The sequence below is a fragment of the Kogia breviceps genome, chromosome 8, assembly GCF_026419965.1.
Source record: "Kogia breviceps isolate mKogBre1 chromosome 8, mKogBre1 haplotype 1, whole genome shotgun sequence".
Classification (NCBI taxonomy): Eukaryota; Metazoa; Chordata; class Mammalia; order Artiodactyla; family Physeteridae; genus Kogia; species Kogia breviceps.
In genome coordinates this window covers 25,671,459-25,690,855 of record NC_081317.1, presented here as the reverse complement: position 1 = coordinate 25,690,855, position 19,397 = coordinate 25,671,459, and the positions used below count along the sequence as shown (strand labels likewise).

Sequence of the window (19,397 nt, the reverse complement as noted above, 5' to 3'; positions counted from 1 at the left end):
TGGTTTATTTAATGTTTGTTGAATACTTACTAAAAATCAGGTCTTGCTTTCATGGTGTGTACATTGTAATGGAATAAATTAGTCAAAAAGCAAATTTTAAGAAACAGATAATGGTAAGAGTTATGTAGAGAATTGAAATAGGGTGAGGTAATTTGATAGTGCATGACTGGGTGGCTACTTTTAAATTGGTCACAGAAGGCCTTTCTAAATAAGGTGACATTTAAACTGAGATCTGAATAGTAAGCACTCAGAGATGGGGAGAGTGTTTTCTGTAGGGAAAGACCTTTAAGAGTGTGTTTTGGGAATCAAAAAAGGCCTGTATTGTTGATCAGGTAGTTGAAGGAGAAGAGAGGTAAGGGATTAGAGTTAGGCAAGGGGCCAGGGCCTGTAGGGCTTTGTAATAAACTGAAGGTTTTCAATGTAAAATAGGCCTTTGGGGGCTTTTAAGCAGAGGAGAAAAATTATTTCTTTTATGATTTGAAAAGGTTACTTTGACTGCTGTATGGAGAATAGATAGTAGGAAGACCAGTTAGAAGGCTTGCACAACAGCCTTAAGGGGTCAAGGCTTTGACCTGGGGAGTAGGAGTGGAGATACAAAGAGAGGCGGAGGGATTTGAGATATGATTGGGGGGCGGATAGACTTGAAAGAAGTTTTTGATACATTGGAGTGGGGAAAATTGAGAAATCAAAGATGAAACATAGGTTTTGGTTGTATAACTTGTGTGAATACCTGTGTTCTTTCCTGAGATGTGGAGGGATGGGAGAGGGGCAGGTTTAGGGGTTGGGGTGGAAACTCAAGTTTAAGATGCCTATTAAACATTCAGGTGGAAATGACAAGGAGATTTGCTATGAATTTCCATCCCAAAGGAGAATTTGGGCTGGAATTAGAGACATGACAATAAGCAGCATATATGTTTGACCTCAATCCATTGGACTGGATGAGATCATCTTGCCACAGTCTTTTTCAGTGCCCATTCCTTGCAAAATTGAGTCCGAGTGCCTAGTTTATCCCTTATGTGTAATTAACTTCTCTGCTACTGGAATTGAGGAACCCTGGTGAGAATGTAGTGGGATGGGGCTTAGGGCTGAAGCCTGGGGTGCTATAACATGTGGAGATTGAGTACTGAAGAGGTCAGTTAAGGAGCATCCTTTGAGGTAGGAGGAATCCAAGAGAAGAAAAAAGTTTCAAAGACGAGGAAAAGGTCAAATGTATCTACTGCTTGAGAAATCAAAAGTAAGATGAAAACAAGAAACATGACTTCTGGTTTTGGCAACTTGGAGGTCATTAGTGACCCTAATGAGTAGTCTCCATGGAGTGTTAGGGCCAGAATTTAGTGGATTGAGGAATGAATGGGAAACGTGAAAATGATCACAATAATTCTGAGCGTCACAGCCTATGGTAGGCATCATTTAAAACACACACGCACGCACACACACCAGAGTTGTGAAAAATATGTAATGGTGTATGTTTTAAAAAGAAGAAATGGAGACCAGCATGATTAGTAACTTGCCTGGGGTCACACAGTCAGTGGCCTTGGTAGTTTCACTGTCTGAATGATGGTCTTACCCATACTCTGACCTTCTGTTCCTTAATCGCTCATCCAGTGATCTTCCCTTCTACTCTACCTCAGTTATTCAGACTCATGACTGGTAACTAGCTCTTTCCCCCATCCACAGTAATCTGTTTTTAGTATTCCACTTTAACTTCCCTCTGATTCCAATGTTAATGAGACTTACAGTCTATTCCATCCATACGCCTTTTCACTGGCCCTCCCCTCGTTTTATTGCTTCCACTTTTGCCCAGCTAAAGTAGAGTCAGTGACTATAATCACTCCCTTGCGAGGGTCAAGTATAGCATGTCTCTTGAGCCAGGCTGCCTAAGTTTCAATCCTGGCCTTAGTACTTGCTGTGTGATGTGACCTTTGGCAAGTTACCCGATTTTGTGCCTGTTTCCTCATCTGTAAAAAGAGAATACAGCCATGGAAGTACTAACCTCACAGGATTGTTTTGAAGGTTATATGAGCTTGAGATGATACACAGAGTGCTTAGTGACAGTGCTTAACGACATGGTCCCACTCTCACTCCATTGTTCTTGTTTGAAAAACTTTAGATATGATTAAATTCAAGTCTGTGTTTGTGCTTGCACCTGTGCAGCTAGAGGCGAACACACAGGTACCTAGACTTGTCTCACTTAAATTCCTGAACAATAATCGTAATCAGGCCCTTGTAGTGACTGTCATACATTTCACTATTCACTTTTCCACTGTCATAGGCAGATTTCATATCATCTTCTCTTTATTTACAATCAGTGACCCTAGGATTTAGGTTTTATTGAAAATACAGAAGCAGTCAGGGCAGAACTTTTACAAGATCCTACTAGAGCTCCCTACCTGCTAGCCTCCTTTTATTGTGGAGATTGCTGTGTATTGTAGATGGTGCTATCTAAGGCCAATCCCATCCACTTTTCCACAGCATCCTAAACTCTTGTTGTTTATGGAGGACATCACTCCATCAGTTCTCTTTTTCTACATCATTGATTTTTCCATTTCTAAATTTATTTATTCATTCATTCATTCATTTCTGCATTGGGTCTTTGCTGCTCTGCGCGGGCTTTCCCTAGCTGCGGGGAGCAGGGGACTACTCTTGTCTGTGGTGCTTGGGCTTTTCACTGCAGTGGCTTCTCCTGTTATGGCGCACGGGCTTAGTTGCTCCGCAGCACGTGAGATCCTCCTGGACCAGGGCTCGAACCCGTGTCCCCCTGCATTGGCAGGCAGATTCCCAACCACTGTGCCACCAGGGAAGCCCAGTTTTTCCATTTCTAGAGTATCTAAGCATTTTCCTTGTCTTAATAAAACCCTTCCTTGTCTCCACATTTGTCTACTCCCCCATCTCTCCCTCTTCCTTACATCAGAACTTAAGAGTAGCTGTTGGGTCTGCTTTTTTTTTTTTTTTTTTTTTTTAACATTTTGCTCTTTCAAATACATCATGCTATTCCTAAACTAGAGAAGAGTTTTCTCCCACTTTGTAGTTGCCCTGTGCCCTTGAGCATAGTACTTAAATCTCTTTTCTTGTGAGTAAAATGGGAGTAATAATAATTTACCTGCCTTCCTCATAGAGTTGATCTGAAAATCAGATGAGATTATGGATCTGAAAAACCTTTGGTGAATTATGAAATCAGAAATAAATCTATGCAGTTTCTTTTTTAACAAGTCCTATTTACAGTTATTTTGATCAGTGTTTTCACTGTCCTTTTTGAACAAGGTTTGTATAAGTGAGATATCCTCATTTTCTTAGCTTGATGTAATCAGCAGTTTCAGTGTTGAGAGCAGTGTTCTGCCTTTTTTAGCTTGGAAATTGAGATTATTTGATAGATAATGTATAACATTTCTGTTGCCTTTGGAAAGGTGCTAAATTTAAGCCTGCTGCAGAACAGTGAATCCTGCTGAAGGACACCATGTCTGTTCCCTATAAGTTTGGATAAATACATTCCTTGTGTAATGTCTCAAAGAGCTAATTTTATAATAGAATGAACTTTATAAACCCTTTAACATTACATATTCCTATTCCAGCAGAGGAAGTAGACCAGCTACAAACGACTAATACGGACGAATAGGTCCTAGATACTCCAGCAGGTAGATAAAAATTGTTCTTTGTCTCTCCCTCCGCCCTCTCCGCCACACACATCTGGTTGAATGAGGTAGCTGGCTTCTTTGTAGTAGGTTAGATCCATTTCCTGCCTGTATAGAAACTTGAAAATTTACAAGGAACTTGGGAGTTTCTAAAGCTTTTCAGTCTTCAAAGTCTCTGTCTGTTTTGATTGTTGAAACTATACTGTTAGGAATATATTTTATTATAGAAGAGATTAAATTGGTGTAAATAGGTAGGTTTAGGAGCCTGAATACCATAGTTTCTGTGGGGGAAAATTAATTCTGTATTGAAAATTATATTTTAAAAAGTAGCCTTTTGGATCATAACCCTAATTTGAGAATTGGTTGCCTTTGTTTATTGTTTATCCACATATTATTAATACTGTAGTCTTACTCTTTCAGTTAAAAAAAAATAATAACTCTTGTGCCACATTTTTTTCATTCCTTGGGTCCAGTGAGGAGATTTTTCCTGTTGCACGGATGTCAACTGACATCTTCATAATCAATTCTGTTTTTAGAATTAGCAGAAACCGACTTTGTGGAAGAGATTCAGGAAATACTCCTTGGTGCCTGCACCAGTTTCTCAAATGGAAGGATACCACCCAAGGAACCAAAAAGGAAAAAGCTTTGCCCATAGCATAAATCTGTGAAATCCTTTTGTAAACATATTTGGGTTTAGGTCTCTGTTTCCTTTTGCTAATGGTTTAATTGCCAAAACTTATTTGCTCTTACTAATTTTTTAATTTGCTAGGCTATGTAGTGTTAGAACTACTGTCCAGAATTTTCTTTTTTAGTGAGATCTCTTAAATTGCAGCATATACTTGTGTAATATTAGTAATGGCGGCTGGGTGTGTGATGAGATTTTTTTTTTTCTTTTAAACTATTTAAATTTCCTCTTAAATTACTAAAAATAATCCAGGGTTGTTATAGTAAGCAAAGTGTATAAAGTAAAAGGACGAAAGGTTTTAGGCTCCTGGTCTAAGTAACCACCGTTGGATTCTGTATATGGTTCTGGTCTTTAAAAAAAAAAAAGTACATATAATACATAAACACAACAACACTATGTTTTAAAAAATCAGTTGCTTAGCAACTAGCTTTTGTCCCTTAAAGATAATATTTCATCCAATCATTTATATGTGCATGCGTTCTGTGAATATCTTTCATATATAGTCATCGTTCTTATTGTATTGCATAAGTATTCAAATGGATGTATGAGCAGTAATGTATTTTACCATTTCACCATTGATGGATGTTTAGGGTTTACAGTATTAAAACCAGTAGTGTACTGCACATATTTTGTTCATATATCGTTGAAGTATTTGTGTGAACATCTCTTTAGCATTGATTCTTAGAGGTGGAATTATTGGATCAAAGGATGGCAGATTGCCTTAGAAATGCTTGCAACAGTGTTTACAAATCTCAACAGTATTTGTTGTTCTCAAATACTAATGTCCATCTGAGTTACTAGCCAGGATTCAAATAGAGATCTAGCACAGAATAAATGAGATAAATATTGTGAAGCTCTTTGTATAGTGCCTGACACATGGTAAGTATGTAGCACCCATGAGCTGTTATAACAGTAATGAGGAAAATACGCTGTAGCATTGAGGAAGCTGGGTTATTATATGTATATTCAATTGCTAACCTAATCAACAAGCAGTAGTTCTAGAAATCTTAAGCAAAAGTTACGTGTAAGAAGACTGACGTGCAAAACATCATAGTACTATGGAGGTAAGATTTATAAGACATTTTTATATCTGAAACATACAATTTAAATTTGTTGAGTGGAAAGAACTACTTTTAATGGTGGTTGGCCTGAACTAGGGTAGTGCCATGGGATGCAATATAGTGTTCACATTGGGAAGTAGTTAGGTGGTAAGTTGGAACCACTGGATAAATGATTTAATGTTAGGAATATAGGAGAAGGAAGAGACAAATACCTCACAAGGGAACGGGATGAAAAAGGATAACTGATGTGCTTTTGTGTTGGCACTTTTTCATAGTGATTATCTCCCTTTTGGGGAAAAAAAAAAAGCCATGTCAACTATGTTTAGTATTAGATGTTGAGTATATTTTTCTTTTAAAATGCACAATTTCATAAGAGAGAAGTATGTGGCTAGAAAAAATTTGACTTCTTGAGTGTTAACCATGCATTGTCTCTAGCTGAATCAATGATAAACTCCCATTCTTTATCTAGGGGGGAAATAAGCAGCAAAATGAAAGTTTAGTTCCTGCTTCATGTTTGTTAGCCTTGGAGAAGCCTGGTTATTTACTGGGATCATAGTGCTCAGTGTTAGATCCATCCTGTTGAGATGACTTATTGGAAGTAATTGGCATGGGGCTCAGCACAGAGGAGTCATAACTACATCGGCTGCTGGACATAACCTTTCCAAGAGAAACCACGTGCAGAGTTGCTACCTTTTCCTTCTTTGCAACATCCAGAAAGAAGGCCTTTCTTTATAGCTGTTTTAAAGTGTGCTCAATTTGATTGGGTTAGGGAAGACTTAGACAGAGTAGTCTAGAAACGGTCTTTCAGCAATTACATTATGGTTGAAATGCCTATGGGACATCCAGTGAAGGTGTCAAGTAGAGAGTCAGGAGAGAGCTGGGCTAGAGATACACATGACATATGAATGGTTCTTAAAACTAGGAGTAGACGAAATGGATTATCCTAGAAGTCTATGTAGAAGAAAAGGCAGTCTTGGGCATAACCCTAAGTAACACTTAAAGGTCTGGCCAAGGAAGAGGATTTCAAAAAGGAGTGAACAAAGAGATAGGAGGAAAACCAGAAGAGTGTAGTGTATGGAAGCCAAAGGAAGACGGTGCGAAAAGGAGAGATGGGTCAGTACTGTCAAATGTGGCAGAGAGGTCAAGTAATACTATAGAGAAGGACTAAGAAGTGTCTGATGATGATGTTGCTGAATTTAGTGGTACTGGTGAGGGCAGTCTTAATGGGATTGTGGGAATAGCACTACTGCAGAAAATAAGCTGCAAAATGAGAACAAAGTCTGTGCTTCAGTTTATCAGCGTTGTGTTGCACCCTGGAGTAATAAGTGTGGGGTTATGAGTAAGTAAAGACAATGTACAGTTAATTATTTGAAAATTACTTGAGACTAAGGGGAGTAGAGGGTAGCTGACAGGAGATGGATTATGGGGGGTTTTGTGTGTGTTTAAGATGATAGAGAATTGGGTCTGTTTAAGTGTGAATGGAAATGAACTGGCTTTGAAGGAGAGGTTGAAAATAAAACTCGGCGGGGTGGGGGAGTAGGAAACAATGAATTTAGCAAGGTACTGGAGAACAGGAATTAGATTTGAAGAGAGGGATAGCTTTCATTTAGTAGGGAAGAAGATTGAGATTAGGTGGATCTGGATGCAAAAAATGTGTCAGTTTGGTAGCAGAAAGTTGAGGGTGTGAGTTCCTGTGGTGTCTTCTGTGCCTTGAGGTAGAAAATGGTCATCTGCGGGGGGTTGGTGGGGAGTGTTGGGAATCAGATTTAGAGGAGAGTACATGTTTCAAATAACCTCTTGGAGGAGGGAGGAGAGGGCTAACCAGGGGAACAGAAGGATTGGGGGTGTTGTTCTTTTTCTCCAGTAACATTTAGAAGACTGGATATAAATGTGGATAGGCAGCTGGTTAGACATTAAAGGTGAGACGTGTTAGCTATGTGAGGTAGAAGAGTATGACACGAAGTAAATTTTATTTTGAGTACTGACAGATTCAACTGTGTTGGTCCAGATGTGGAGTTTTGCCTGGTAGGAGCAACAGAAAGGCAAACAAGTCTGTGATGTTAGGAAGAAAGTGATAGAAGCAGTGGCTTTATTGTCCAAGCTGAATAAAGCTTGCAGTAAAGATCAGAATGATTGAAAGTAGAGGCTCAAGGAACCAAAGTTGTAATGAGATGCAAGACCAGGTGTAGTGAAGAGTTACTGAGAGAGCTGGTGGGAATAGGAGATTGGCACTTATCATTTCAAAGGGCATTTTGGGGATGGTGAGATTCAGCCTGTGTCCTGAATTGTGAGTAGATGACTTAAGTGGATTGGAAGTAAAGATCATTGGGTTGAGGTTAAGGAACAATGCCAGAAGTTTGGACAGGTCAGGGAACCTGGTTCCAAAGTCTAGTTCACTTACTTACTTTTTTTTTTTTGATGCAGTTGTAAACAGGATTGTACTACAAGGTATTTTTTTAAATCTTTATTGAGATATACTTCAAATACTACAAAAGTTCACGTATTTTCTTTGACACATGACCCAAGGTGGTTTTGCTGTGTTGAATCCACACACACACACCCACACTCTCTGCCCGAAAAATGTTAAAGTGTCCTGGCATATTGCCCACAAAACATTATATCATTTGATACCCTCATTCTGAGAGTGTTGTCTCTTCACACTTAACACCAAAAATTGTTCAAGACAGTCTTTTCCAGTATGACTGTCTATTGGATTAATGATGTCTGACATTAAAATTTGTGCTTTTGGTTACTAATGATGTTGAGCTTTTCTTTTTTTGGGTGAATAATTGTGAATTGCCTGCCCCTGTCATTTGTCCATTTTTCTGTTGGCACAAGAACCATTTTCTACCATTTCTCTTAATTTATTTTATTTGCACTTTTCCTTTTTTATGTGTCTTGTTATTTCTATTTGAGTTGTGTGCTTAGTTTATTAATTTTCCTTCTTGTTTAATACTAAACATGTTTAGTGTTAGTCTGTGATTACTTTTTAGCCACATCATATAGGTATTGCTATGTAGAGTTCTCATTGTTATGTTCTTAGTATTCTTTAATCACAGTTTTGATTTCTTTTGAAGCAATGTTATTTAGTAGTAAAATGATTAGAGGGTTTTTTTGTTGTTGCTTGTCCTCTTTTCCCACTCTTAATCATATATATAGCGGGTTGAGATTCTTGTGATGGATTTCCACTTTGGGGATATCAGAATAACAGTGATGCTACTGGCCCACTTCAGGAAGATCAGTATAGCAAGGGTGATTTATGTGGCATTTGCAAGATATTCTGCTCTAAAGCTTGGAGTCAGAAGAGCTGGCTTTGGATTTCAGCTACTACTTACAGTAGCAATGTGATTTGGCGAGGAACCCTCCCTTTTGCATCCCTATCATGACAGTTTTCCACTTAAAGCTCAGAGCTATCAATTCAGACAGTTTTTAGAAGAATGGGAACTGAAGGAAATGGAATTTTCCTCTTTGATTCTTGGTCATATAAAGTAGTGAAATTTAGTTCCATTATGTCTCCTTGCCTTTTTTTTTTTTTTTTTTTACTCCTATGCTACCCTACTTCAGAAATTGATTATACTCGTTTTCTAAGTATCAGTACTTCATAATGAACCTGTTGTCATGTAATTTTAGGGATGGAAGACCATAAAGATCATGTATTCCAGTCCCTCTTTATAGATGAGACTGATGTTGAGGAAAACTGAGCTACTTGTTCAAGATCATTGAAGTAATACAGTGGTTCTCCACTTTGGCCGAACTTTGAAACCAACTGTAAAGCTTTTCAAAAATATTGATGTCCAGACCCACCCTCAGAAATTATATTTTAATTAGTCTTTATAAAGCTCCCTCAGGTGATTATAAGGAAACATTAGCCACTTTTAAAGTGAATAATTTGCCTTTTAACATTCACATTTAACTTTTTTTTTTATTATTGTGGAGAAGACCACTTTATTTCTTAGACCTTTTAGATTAGAGAGCTTTTCTTTACTTTCTTACTCTGTGAGAAATAAGCCCATAAACTTTATAGTGAGAATCAAAACTTTCTGCTTTTGAAACCTTTATTTTGAATAGACTTATGAAGTCAACTGGTAAAGTCTTTTTTTAAAAAACTACGTGGAACAGATGGTAGAACAGTTTAAACTTATTGTACCTAGTAGTACGGGTTGTTAATAATGGGTCTTTTTGATGTAATATTATAAAGACATGATCTTTGAAGTTTTTGGAGTCATTAATAGTATGTATAAAATTTTTATCTTGCATCACTTGTTCAGATTCTGGATTTTCATTTGTTTAGACTTTTTCAAAAATTAAAAAATTTTTTCCTATAGGTAAGAGCACTGAAAGAGAAGATTGAATCTGAAAAGGGTAAAGATGCCTTTCCTGTAGCAGGTCAAAAATTAATTTATGCAGGTATGCATTAAATACTGAAATTAATATGCCATTTTCTTGTGTACTGACATTCTTTTAGTTTTAGAAATTGCCATCTTACAAACTGTAGTGTATACAAATTGATCGTCAGAAACATTGTACAGATAAAAGCAGAGAATGAACAGTCATTTGAATGTTATTAATATTCAGTCCTCTCTTTTTTCACATTTGCTTTATATATTTCTCCATCCAGTGATGTTAGATAGTTTTGCTTATTAGTTTTATCTTTTGTAAGTATTATGTAACTGGCTGTATTTGTTTTGCTTTGTTTTTTGAATTAAAAAAATTTTTATTGAATTTGTGTGACATTGTATAAGGTGTACAGGGTGTTACTCTGCTACACTAATATATTGTAATATGATTACCAGTGTAACAATATTTATCAGATTACATGATTAGCAGTACAGTGTTATTGTCTGTGTTCATTATACTGTGCATTAGATCTCTGTGGCTTATTTACTACTCATTAGAAGTTCGTACTCTTTTTTTTTTGGTGGTACGCAAGCCTCTCACTGCTGTGGCCTCTCCCGTTGCGGAGCGCAGGCTCAGCGGCCATGGCTAACGGGCCCAGCCGCTCTGCGGCATGTGGGATCTTCCCGGACCGGGGCACGAACCCGCGTCCCCTGCATCGGCAGGCGGATTCTCAACCACTGCGCCACCAGGGAAGCCCTAGAAGTTCGTACTCTTAAACACCATCACTCTTATCTCCCCCACGTCCCATACCCTTGGTAACCACCAAGGTAAAATACTCTTTTTTATAAGTTTAGGTTTTTAGATTCCACATATAAGTGATATCATACTTAGCATAATGTCCTCAAGGTTCATCATGTTGTCACAGACGGCAGGATATCTTCTTTCTCATGGGTGAATAATATTGTGTATATGGGTCATGTCTTTTTTATTCATTCATCCATTGATGGGCATTTTGGATTGTTTCCATATCTTAGCTATTGTGAATAGTGCTGCTGTAGAGATGGGAGTGCATATGTCTTGTCAAAATCCTGTTTTCATTTTCTTTGGGTATATACCCAAAAGTGGAATTGCTGGATCATATGGTAGATGTATTTTTAATTTTTTAAGGAATTTCCATATTGTTCTCCATAGTGGTTGGACCAATTTACATTCCCACCAACACTGTATAAGGATTCTTTTTTCACCACAACCTCACCAGCCCCTCTTGTTTCTTGTCTTCTTGATGATAACTATTCTAACAGGTGTGAGGTAATACCTCGTTTTGATTTGCATTTCCCTGATGCTTAGTGATGTTGGCCATCTTTTCATCTGTCTGTTGACTATTTTGATGTCCTCTTTGGAGAAATATTGGTTTACTCTGCTGATTTTTAATCAGATTGTTTAGTTTTTTGTTATTGAGTTGACTGAGTTCTTTATGTATTTTGGATATTAACCCCTTATCTGATATATGTTTTTCAAAAATGTTCTCTAATTTTGTAGTTTGTTCCATTCTGTAGAATTCTTTTCATTTTGTTAATTGTTTCTTTTGCTGTGCAGAGCTTTTGAGTTTGGTGTAGTCCCATTTGTCCATTTTTTTGTTTGTTTTATTTTTTGTGCTTTTGGCGTCATGCCCCCAAAATTATTGCCAAGACCAAAGTCTCTGACTTTCTTCCCTACATTTTCTTCCAGGAGTTTTATGGTATCAGGCCTTATGTTTAAGTCTTTGATCCATTTCAAGTTCATTTTTGTGAGTGGTGCAAGATAGGGGTCCAATTTTATTGTTCTGCACGTGTTTCTTCAGTTTTCCCATCAAGCTGAGCATCTTTTTTAATCTATTGAAATGAAACCATTTATACTGATTATGTTTATTAATGTACTTGGAATCATTCCTGTGAAATTAAATTTCAGTTTATCTGTTTTTTAAATAAAATACCCAAATTGAAGAATACAGAAGGCCTTATATGTCAAAAGACACTATAAATAAGCGACAGGAGAAGAAAGATTAATATTCAGATTATATAAAGAGCTCTTACAAATCAGTAAGGAGAGGATGACCCAATTAAAAAGCAACAAAGGATATGAATAGGAAATTGTAAATTAGTCTCACTAGTAACCAGGAAAATGTGTGTTAAAAATAGACTTGATATGTGAATTTTGTGGAGAAAATTCTTTTCTTTGTTCTTGAGAAGAAATACTGAGCACTGTCATTGTAGATGTCGGTAAGGTGGATCTTGAGTTGCCCATGGATTCTTGTCTCTTCCTACGTAGAGATTTTGAAGTATTTTCTTAACTGAGGTGGTTTAGAGGAAACACCAGCCCTGTGATGAGGAATCAGAAGCTGAAGAGGTGTAGGTAGTTGGTGGCAGACATAAAACTAGAATTTCTGCTTCCTAGTCGTGGCCTGTTTTTTCAATCCTATGCAGAGTAGAGACACTATTCCCTTTTGTCTTCATGCTTGCAGCGTTTGATTCAATAACTTTTTAAAAATGGAAAACGAATTTCAAGGAAAAGGAAGCCTGAAGTTATCCTGACCTCACATTTGTCCTTCTGCATGACTAAAAGCTTACATAGTCTGTGTGCCTTACTCAGTTCTATATTATCTTACCATTTCTGTGTACCAGGTCACTATGAGTATCTTATTTTTATAGCAGTGGAACATTTCTGTGTTGCAGGTATCCAGTATTTGTGGTAGCAGGCAGTTCGTTCTTTTTTCCTTCCATCAAGAGGGATTATAGGTTATTCCGGGGAAGGGGTGGGGAATCCTTGAGCATCTCAAAATTGAACTTTATTTGTCTTCATGATCTCCTCTTTCTCAGGACGTAGTTAATGTTTCCTTACCCAGCAAGTCTTTTTTATTATAAGTAATAATTTTTAAGAAATGCCTGGGATTGAGATATCTACATATAGTATATGAGTTTGTTATCTTTTAGTCAAATGCTTATTTATGCCTTCTTAACTAATTATATATCCACTTATGTTTATCTTGGCTGACTGGTTAATCTTTTTCTTTGGGGAAAGTTTTAATTGATAGAATTGATGTTGGTGATTGTTTTAACCTCAGTTAGTGTAAGACAAAGTTACGGTGCCTTCAGTAATGTTTTTTTCTTAATGTGCTAGGCAAAATCCTCAATGATGATACTGCTCTAAAAGAATATAAAATTGATGAGAAAAACTTCGTGGTAGTTATGGTGACAAAAGTAAGTTTCAACCTCGTTGTATATATCTTTATGCATGTGAGTTTAAAAATAAAAAAAAGATGATCCCAAGTCTTGCTTTACACTTCCAAGTGAAAACAGTTTATACACATCCATATTGGCATGCACTTAAATTAAAGGTTTTAACAGTTTGCTTTGAGTCAACTATAAAGTTAGTATGTTTTATATATTTGTAGTTTGAGCATAATTTTAAATATGTCAAAACAACTGATATGTGAAGTGTCGTGTTAAAAATTATTAGGTATTGTTGGATTAGTAAAATCACTAGTTTAATTATTAGAGAATGTGATTCTCAGAAATTGAATAAATGTTTCTTATTTTGTACTTTTTAATAAGAATGCCTTAAAAGGATTTGCTAAATGATGTACTATACCTAACAAATACTTCAGGGCCAAAAAGACATAGATTAACAAATTCAGTGATATTTCTTAGCCAATGGGATAGATTTTTATATTTTTTTATTTTTATTTTTTTTCTTTGGTGGTACTCTCATTGTTGTGGCCTCTCCCGTTGCGGAGCACAGGCTCCAGACGCACAGGCCCAGCGGCCATGGCTCACGGGCCCAGCCGCTCTCCGGCATGTGGGATCTTCCCGAACCGGGGCACGAACCTGTGTCCCCTGCATCCACAGGCGGATTCTCAACCACTGAGCCACCAGGGAAGCCCGGGATAGATTTTTAGAAACTAAAAAAGGGAAAAGACAGCTAAGAGAATGGTGGAATGATTATTGTGAGAAGGTTTTTAACAGGAACTTTTTTGTGATTTATTGGACTGAAATGAAAGTCAAAAGGTTTTCTCTAAAGCAGAGAATGAATATGGATTCTTTCATGATTTTTGTTTTATTTATATACTTGTTTAAAGATCATAAACATGCAGTAGAGAGTTAAGACAAATAGAGGAGTGGTGGTGCTCATGATACTTTTAGGACTGAATTATGATCCTAAACTCTAAACTCCTAATAATCTCAGAAGAGTAGTGTTACTTGTAGCACCCAAAATAAGTTTAAATAGGTAATTGGAATCCAGTTTGTCAAAGACTGAAAATAAGAATAAATGTGAGTTTTTTAAAGTCTCAAAGTAATTGATATATGCAGTAGAAAACAAAGTTGCACAAGTAAATTTTTTTAAACATCTTTATTGGAGTATAATTGCTTTACAATGGTGTGTTAGTTTCTGCTTTATAACAAAGTGAATCAGTAATACATATACATGTGTCCCCACATCTCTTCCCTCTTGCGTCTCCCTCCCACCCTCCCTATCCCACCCCTCTAGGTGGTCACAAAGCACCGAGCTGATCTCCCTGTGCTATGCGGCTGCTTCCCACTAGCTATCTGTTTTACATTTGGTAGTGTATATATGTCCATGCCACTTTCTCACTTTGTCCCAGCTTACCCTTCCCCCTCCCAGTATCCTCAAGTCCATTCTCTAGTAGGTCTGCGTCTTTATTCCCATCTTGCCCCTAGTGAACAAGTAAATTTTAATTATGGCATACTTTTGTAGTGAGAAATGAAAAGCAGCTAAACAGTTTACATGTACTGGACTTAATTTTTTTTTAATCTATTAAGAACCATATTGATTTTGCCAATTTAAATACTTACTAAATGTTAAACTTTAAATACACCAGAACAGAATCATATGAGGAAACTTTGCCTCATCTAATTTTTTCAAAAATTGTGGGTACACAACACAAAATTTACAGATTTAACCATTTTTAAGTGTTTGGTTCATTGGCATTAAATACAATTACATTGTTGTGTAGCCATCACCACCATCTGTTTCTAAACGTTTTTTCATTTTCCCACACTGAAACTCTGTACCTGTTAAACCGTAACTACCATTTCCCCTGCCCTCCAGCCCCTGACACCACTGTTCTCCTTTCTATGAATTTGACTACTCTTCATACCTCGTATAAGTGGAATCATACAGTATTTGTCCTTTTGTGACTTGTTTATTTCCCTGAGTATAATGTCTTCAAGGTTCATCCACATTGTAGCATGTGCCAGAATTTCTGTCCTTTTAAAGGCTGAATAGTATTCCCTTGTCTAGTTTTATCATACATAGTACATAGTGGAAAATGTGGTAGCCACACATTTGGGCATTTATTTGTTATGGTTTTATTTCCTTTAGTATTATAGTAATAACATTGACTATTTAGAACATAACTAAGAGTTAAGCAGGATAGATAAGTCCCATCCCCCTGCCTTGCATAAGGCACTTTTTTCTAGTACACTCTATACTAGCTCAAATAGAACAAGGCACAAATCCACTCATTGCGTTTACAGTTTGTTGATTTATACTTGGGGCAAATTATGTTGAACTTTAATCTCACCTTCCATCAAATCAGTTACGTTTTCACCTTAGGTGAGTTATGAGCTAATCAGGTAGTGAGCATTGATAGGCTGTAGGAGAAGAATAAAACTCATATAATATGATTTTTACCCATATGTAATTGCTTTTTGCTTGGTGGGAATGTTTATGGCTCTGATTCTAGTTCAGAAAGTGCTGAGCATGCAGTTATAACTTTATTTGGCCTTTATTTGTCGGTTTAACTGTATATACATCTCAAAAGTTACATTAATCTCTTTGTACTTATACCTGTTGGCTTGTAGTCAATATTGGGATTTTCTTCCCTCTAAAATACAGCAGACTATCTGGCATGTTTATTAATTATACTTCTGTTTATACTTTCATTTCAAGAAAGTTATTTTTGTTGCTTTCAAATGATGATAAATACTTTGAAGTTGTAACCAAGAAACTAATTGTGAAGTTTTGAGGGGGGATTATGTGGTTCTTTTTCTGGATACACATTCTGTATGTTTTAAAATATTTGCTTCTTTTGGTTCTATTTCATAATGATCCGAAGACTGAAACCATTGGCTAAAGCTAGTGGAAGTGGATAGTTAATATATATGCTCTCATCAGCTTTGAAAGAATAACATAAATAGTGATTCAGATTGCTGCTATTGATCACTCATTATGTCACCTTACAAAATTATTTTCAAGTTACAAACTTGTATTAGTGTTATGTTTGTTTGTAGCATCCAGAGATCAAGTAATAATGCAGTGTTTTATCGTAATGCTTTATTTTGATTTGTAATGTGTTTAGCCCAAAGCAGTGACAACACCAGCACCAGCTACAACTCAGCAATCAAATTCTGCCACCACTACCACAGTTAGTTCCTCCACAGCACCAGCTGTGGTTCAGGCCCCAACCCCTGCCCCCTCTTTGGCTCCCACTCCCACACCTGCATCTGTCACTCCAGCATCAACGACAGCATCTTCTGAACCTGCACCTGCTAGTGCAATGAAACAAGAGAAACCTGCAGAAAAGCCAGCAGAAACACCAGTGGCTGCTAGCCCAACATCAACTGACAGGTAAGAACTGGATTCTAGGAAATTGTATAGGAATATGTTCATAACAGTGACTTCATGAATGTATTTATTTTGACTATTGTTTTGATCAAACTAACTATCTACTATGTTAAACTTTTTCTAAACTTTGAACCCTGACTAAAGCAGTATGCTTGTGTCTGTTCCGTAATCTGAATTTGTATACTCTGCATTGTTTTCTTTTTCTCCCAGGGTGAAGGGAAAGGGGTCAAAGTCATTATTCACTTTGTGTAGAAAAGCTAGGAAATACAAATGACCAAAAAGAAGAAGAATTATAAAATAATCTGACAGTATATTATAGCTTGACACATTATAAATAACTTGACATTTGTCCCCCAGTCATTATTATATTTGACCTATATTCTTTGACTATTGTCACATCTGTCATAAACATCCTTCCACGTCAGTAAATTTTTCCAGTTGCTACATAGTATTGTGTTTGGGTCTAACATTTGTTAGGTCTTAACCTTAGAAAAGAAATTAACATTTTTGGATTTTTCCTCATCTGTAAAATGTGGATGACAGCAGGACCTATCTCAGAGTTGTTATAAGGATTAAATGAAATAAGTGTAGAAGATATGAAATAGCACATGGCACACAGTATGTGCTGAGTAAGTATCTACACCTTTGTGAAGTTGTATAGAAATTTAAGTTTTTGCCTATGTAGATCTTTAGAACAGAAGAAAAAGTGCTGGGATATTTTGGGAGCAAAAAAAATGTTCTTGTGGGAAGTTGGCAGTTAGGATTATTGAGTAGTTTGTGACAAAGGTTTTTTTCCCCAATGATAAATAAAATAACCAAAACAATGCTTCAGTTCTCTTGGCTGGAAATAATACATGGGAATCTCTTCTTTTTTGTGTGTGTGTGGTACGCGGGCCTCTCACTGCTGTGGCCTCTCCCGCTGCAGAGCACAGGCTCCGGACGCGCAGGCTCAGTGGCCATGGCTCACGGGCTCCGCGGCACGTGGGATCCTCTCAGACCGGGGCACGAACCCGTGTTCCCTGCATCGGCAGGCCGACTCTCAACCACTGCGCCACCAGGGAAGCCTGGAATCTCTTCTTTATCTGAGAGCCTGAGTTGCTTTGTGTCCAGTATGTATTGGCACTGAAGCAAGCGGTTTGTATTTTCTGACTTTGGTGCAACTCAGGACCTCAGTGGCAGTAGAGTTCTGGAATCAGGACCAGACACAGTGGAAAACTATGCAGCATTTGGAAACACTGACATAGAAGGATGTCTGTGATAAATAAAATGATGAGAAAGAATTTAGTCATGAATTCTTTCTCATCGTCTTTCATTTTAGTGTTCTGTCTTTGAGTGCCGTTTCTTTGACTCAGTCAACCGTGTTGGGAGGGGTTTGAGTCACCTAGTTTGTTGCTGCTTCGGTCATCTTTTCAAGGTTTTAATTCCCCAAGAGAACACAGGTTCAGGTAGTAAAATATTTTCCCTATGTCAGCCTGCTGTAGTTTGCTTTAGGCATTCTGAAACACTGTTGCCTAATTTGGTACTTCTCCCACATACAGCTAGAATTGCATACAATCACCCTTAACTAGTGGGAGACAACCCAGAGTCAGCCTATGCTATTGCATCAAAAGGCTGTTACATCTTTTCTGTGTAGGGGAGGGAACTTATAAATTTCACAAATTGGTTTTCCAAGTCATTTAAACATTGTAAACTTAATTAAATATGTCTTGAGTTGGTACAGTATATCTTATTTTCTTAATTGCTTTAAGCTCCTTTTAAAAAGGTCCATAGTGTAAGAATTTCCAAATTGATCAATCCATTTGAATGTGCTAATATCAATTCAAGTTTTTTTCTTATCTCTGTTCTTTTTATTTATTCTTGGGGGTACAGTTTTATCTGTTCTCAAGAGTCAGGATTATCTTTTCAGACCCATAGAGATGACATAAAGGAGTTGATGGTCAGAAAAGCAGGCTCCGGAGTTGCCTACTTACTTGGGCTTTGTACACCAACCTTTTACCCTTTTTAAAAAATATATAAATTTATTTATTTATTTTTGGCTGCTTTTGGTTCTTCGTTGCCGTGTGTGGCTTTCTCTAGTTGCGGCGAGAGGGGGCTACTCTTCGTTGCAGTGTGTAGGCTTCTCATTGTGGTGGCTTCTGTTGTTGCAGAGCACGGGCTCTAGGTGAGCGGGCTTCAGTAGTTGTGGCACGTGGGCTTCAGTAGTTGTGGCACATGGGCTCAGTAGTTGTGGCTCACAGGCTCTAGAGTGCAGGCTCAGTAGTTGTGGCACACGGGCTTAGTTGCCCAGCGGCATGTGGGATCTTCCCAGGCCAGGGCTCGAACCCATGTCCCTTGCATTGGCAGGCGGATTCTTATCCACTGTACCACTAGGGAAGCCCAACCCTATACTCTTATTTCCCCAAATTATACACCTCAGAGGAGGATAGCACAGAAAGGGAAGGATGAGGGAAGCTCAGAAAAGCAGCTGCTTAAATGTGCCTTAGTTTCTTCATTTGTGCTATAAAACATTTAGTGTCTTATAAAGCACAGTGAGATAATTATCAGGAGATATGCTGGTATGAATTTGAGGAGTGTCAGAAAGTTTGTTTATTACCCTGGCCTAACATTTCATTATTGGGTATTTGTTTCTTTAGGTCAGTTTTGTTCTTTAAAAACCACATTTTGCAGTGCAAATTCCACTTGTTGATACCTACATTAGAGAAACTGCACTTGTGCATAAGGACTGTATTGCTTGTAAGTGAGGACAAATTGGAACCAACCTAAATATCCATTAGTAAGGGCATGACTTGACATGTTATTTGTATTAGAGAACTGTGCTATTCAAGTGTGGTAGTGAATAGGCAACATCAGCATCACTGGGAGTTTGTTTGAAATTAATTGTTAGGCTCCACCCTAGACCTCTAAATAAGAATTTCTGGGCGTGGGTCCTAGAAATCTGTATTTTAACCAGCTCTCCTGGTGAATTCATAGGCTTCCTAAAGTTTGAGGAGCTCTGATATCCAATACTACAGGCCAGTTAAAGTATGCAGTATATATGCATATTAAAAAAATGTGGTTTCA

General features: G+C 37.5%; 1 protein-coding gene across 2 annotated transcripts in view; it reads left to right on the top strand.

Moving 5' to 3' along the window:
• The window catches only part of RAD23B (RAD23 homolog B, nucleotide excision repair protein), a 45,538-nt gene that overhangs the window by 4,474 nt on the left and 21,667 nt on the right, over positions 1–19,397 (top strand). Inside the window, exons 1-4 of one of the 2 annotated variants that reach the window (XM_067041010.1) lie at positions 3,552–3,632; positions 9,701–9,782; positions 12,870–12,949; positions 16,072–16,340. In XM_067041010.1, the coding sequence (XP_066897111.1) occupies positions 12,938–12,949; positions 16,072–16,340 (281 nt within the window). In that variant the 5' untranslated portion in view covers positions 3,552–3,632; positions 9,701–9,782; positions 12,870–12,937. Of the gene's footprint in view, positions 1–3,551; positions 3,633–9,700; positions 9,783–12,869; positions 12,950–16,071; positions 16,341–19,397 lie in introns of those variants that run through there. The other variant, XM_059073401.2, reaches the window with a different exon arrangement.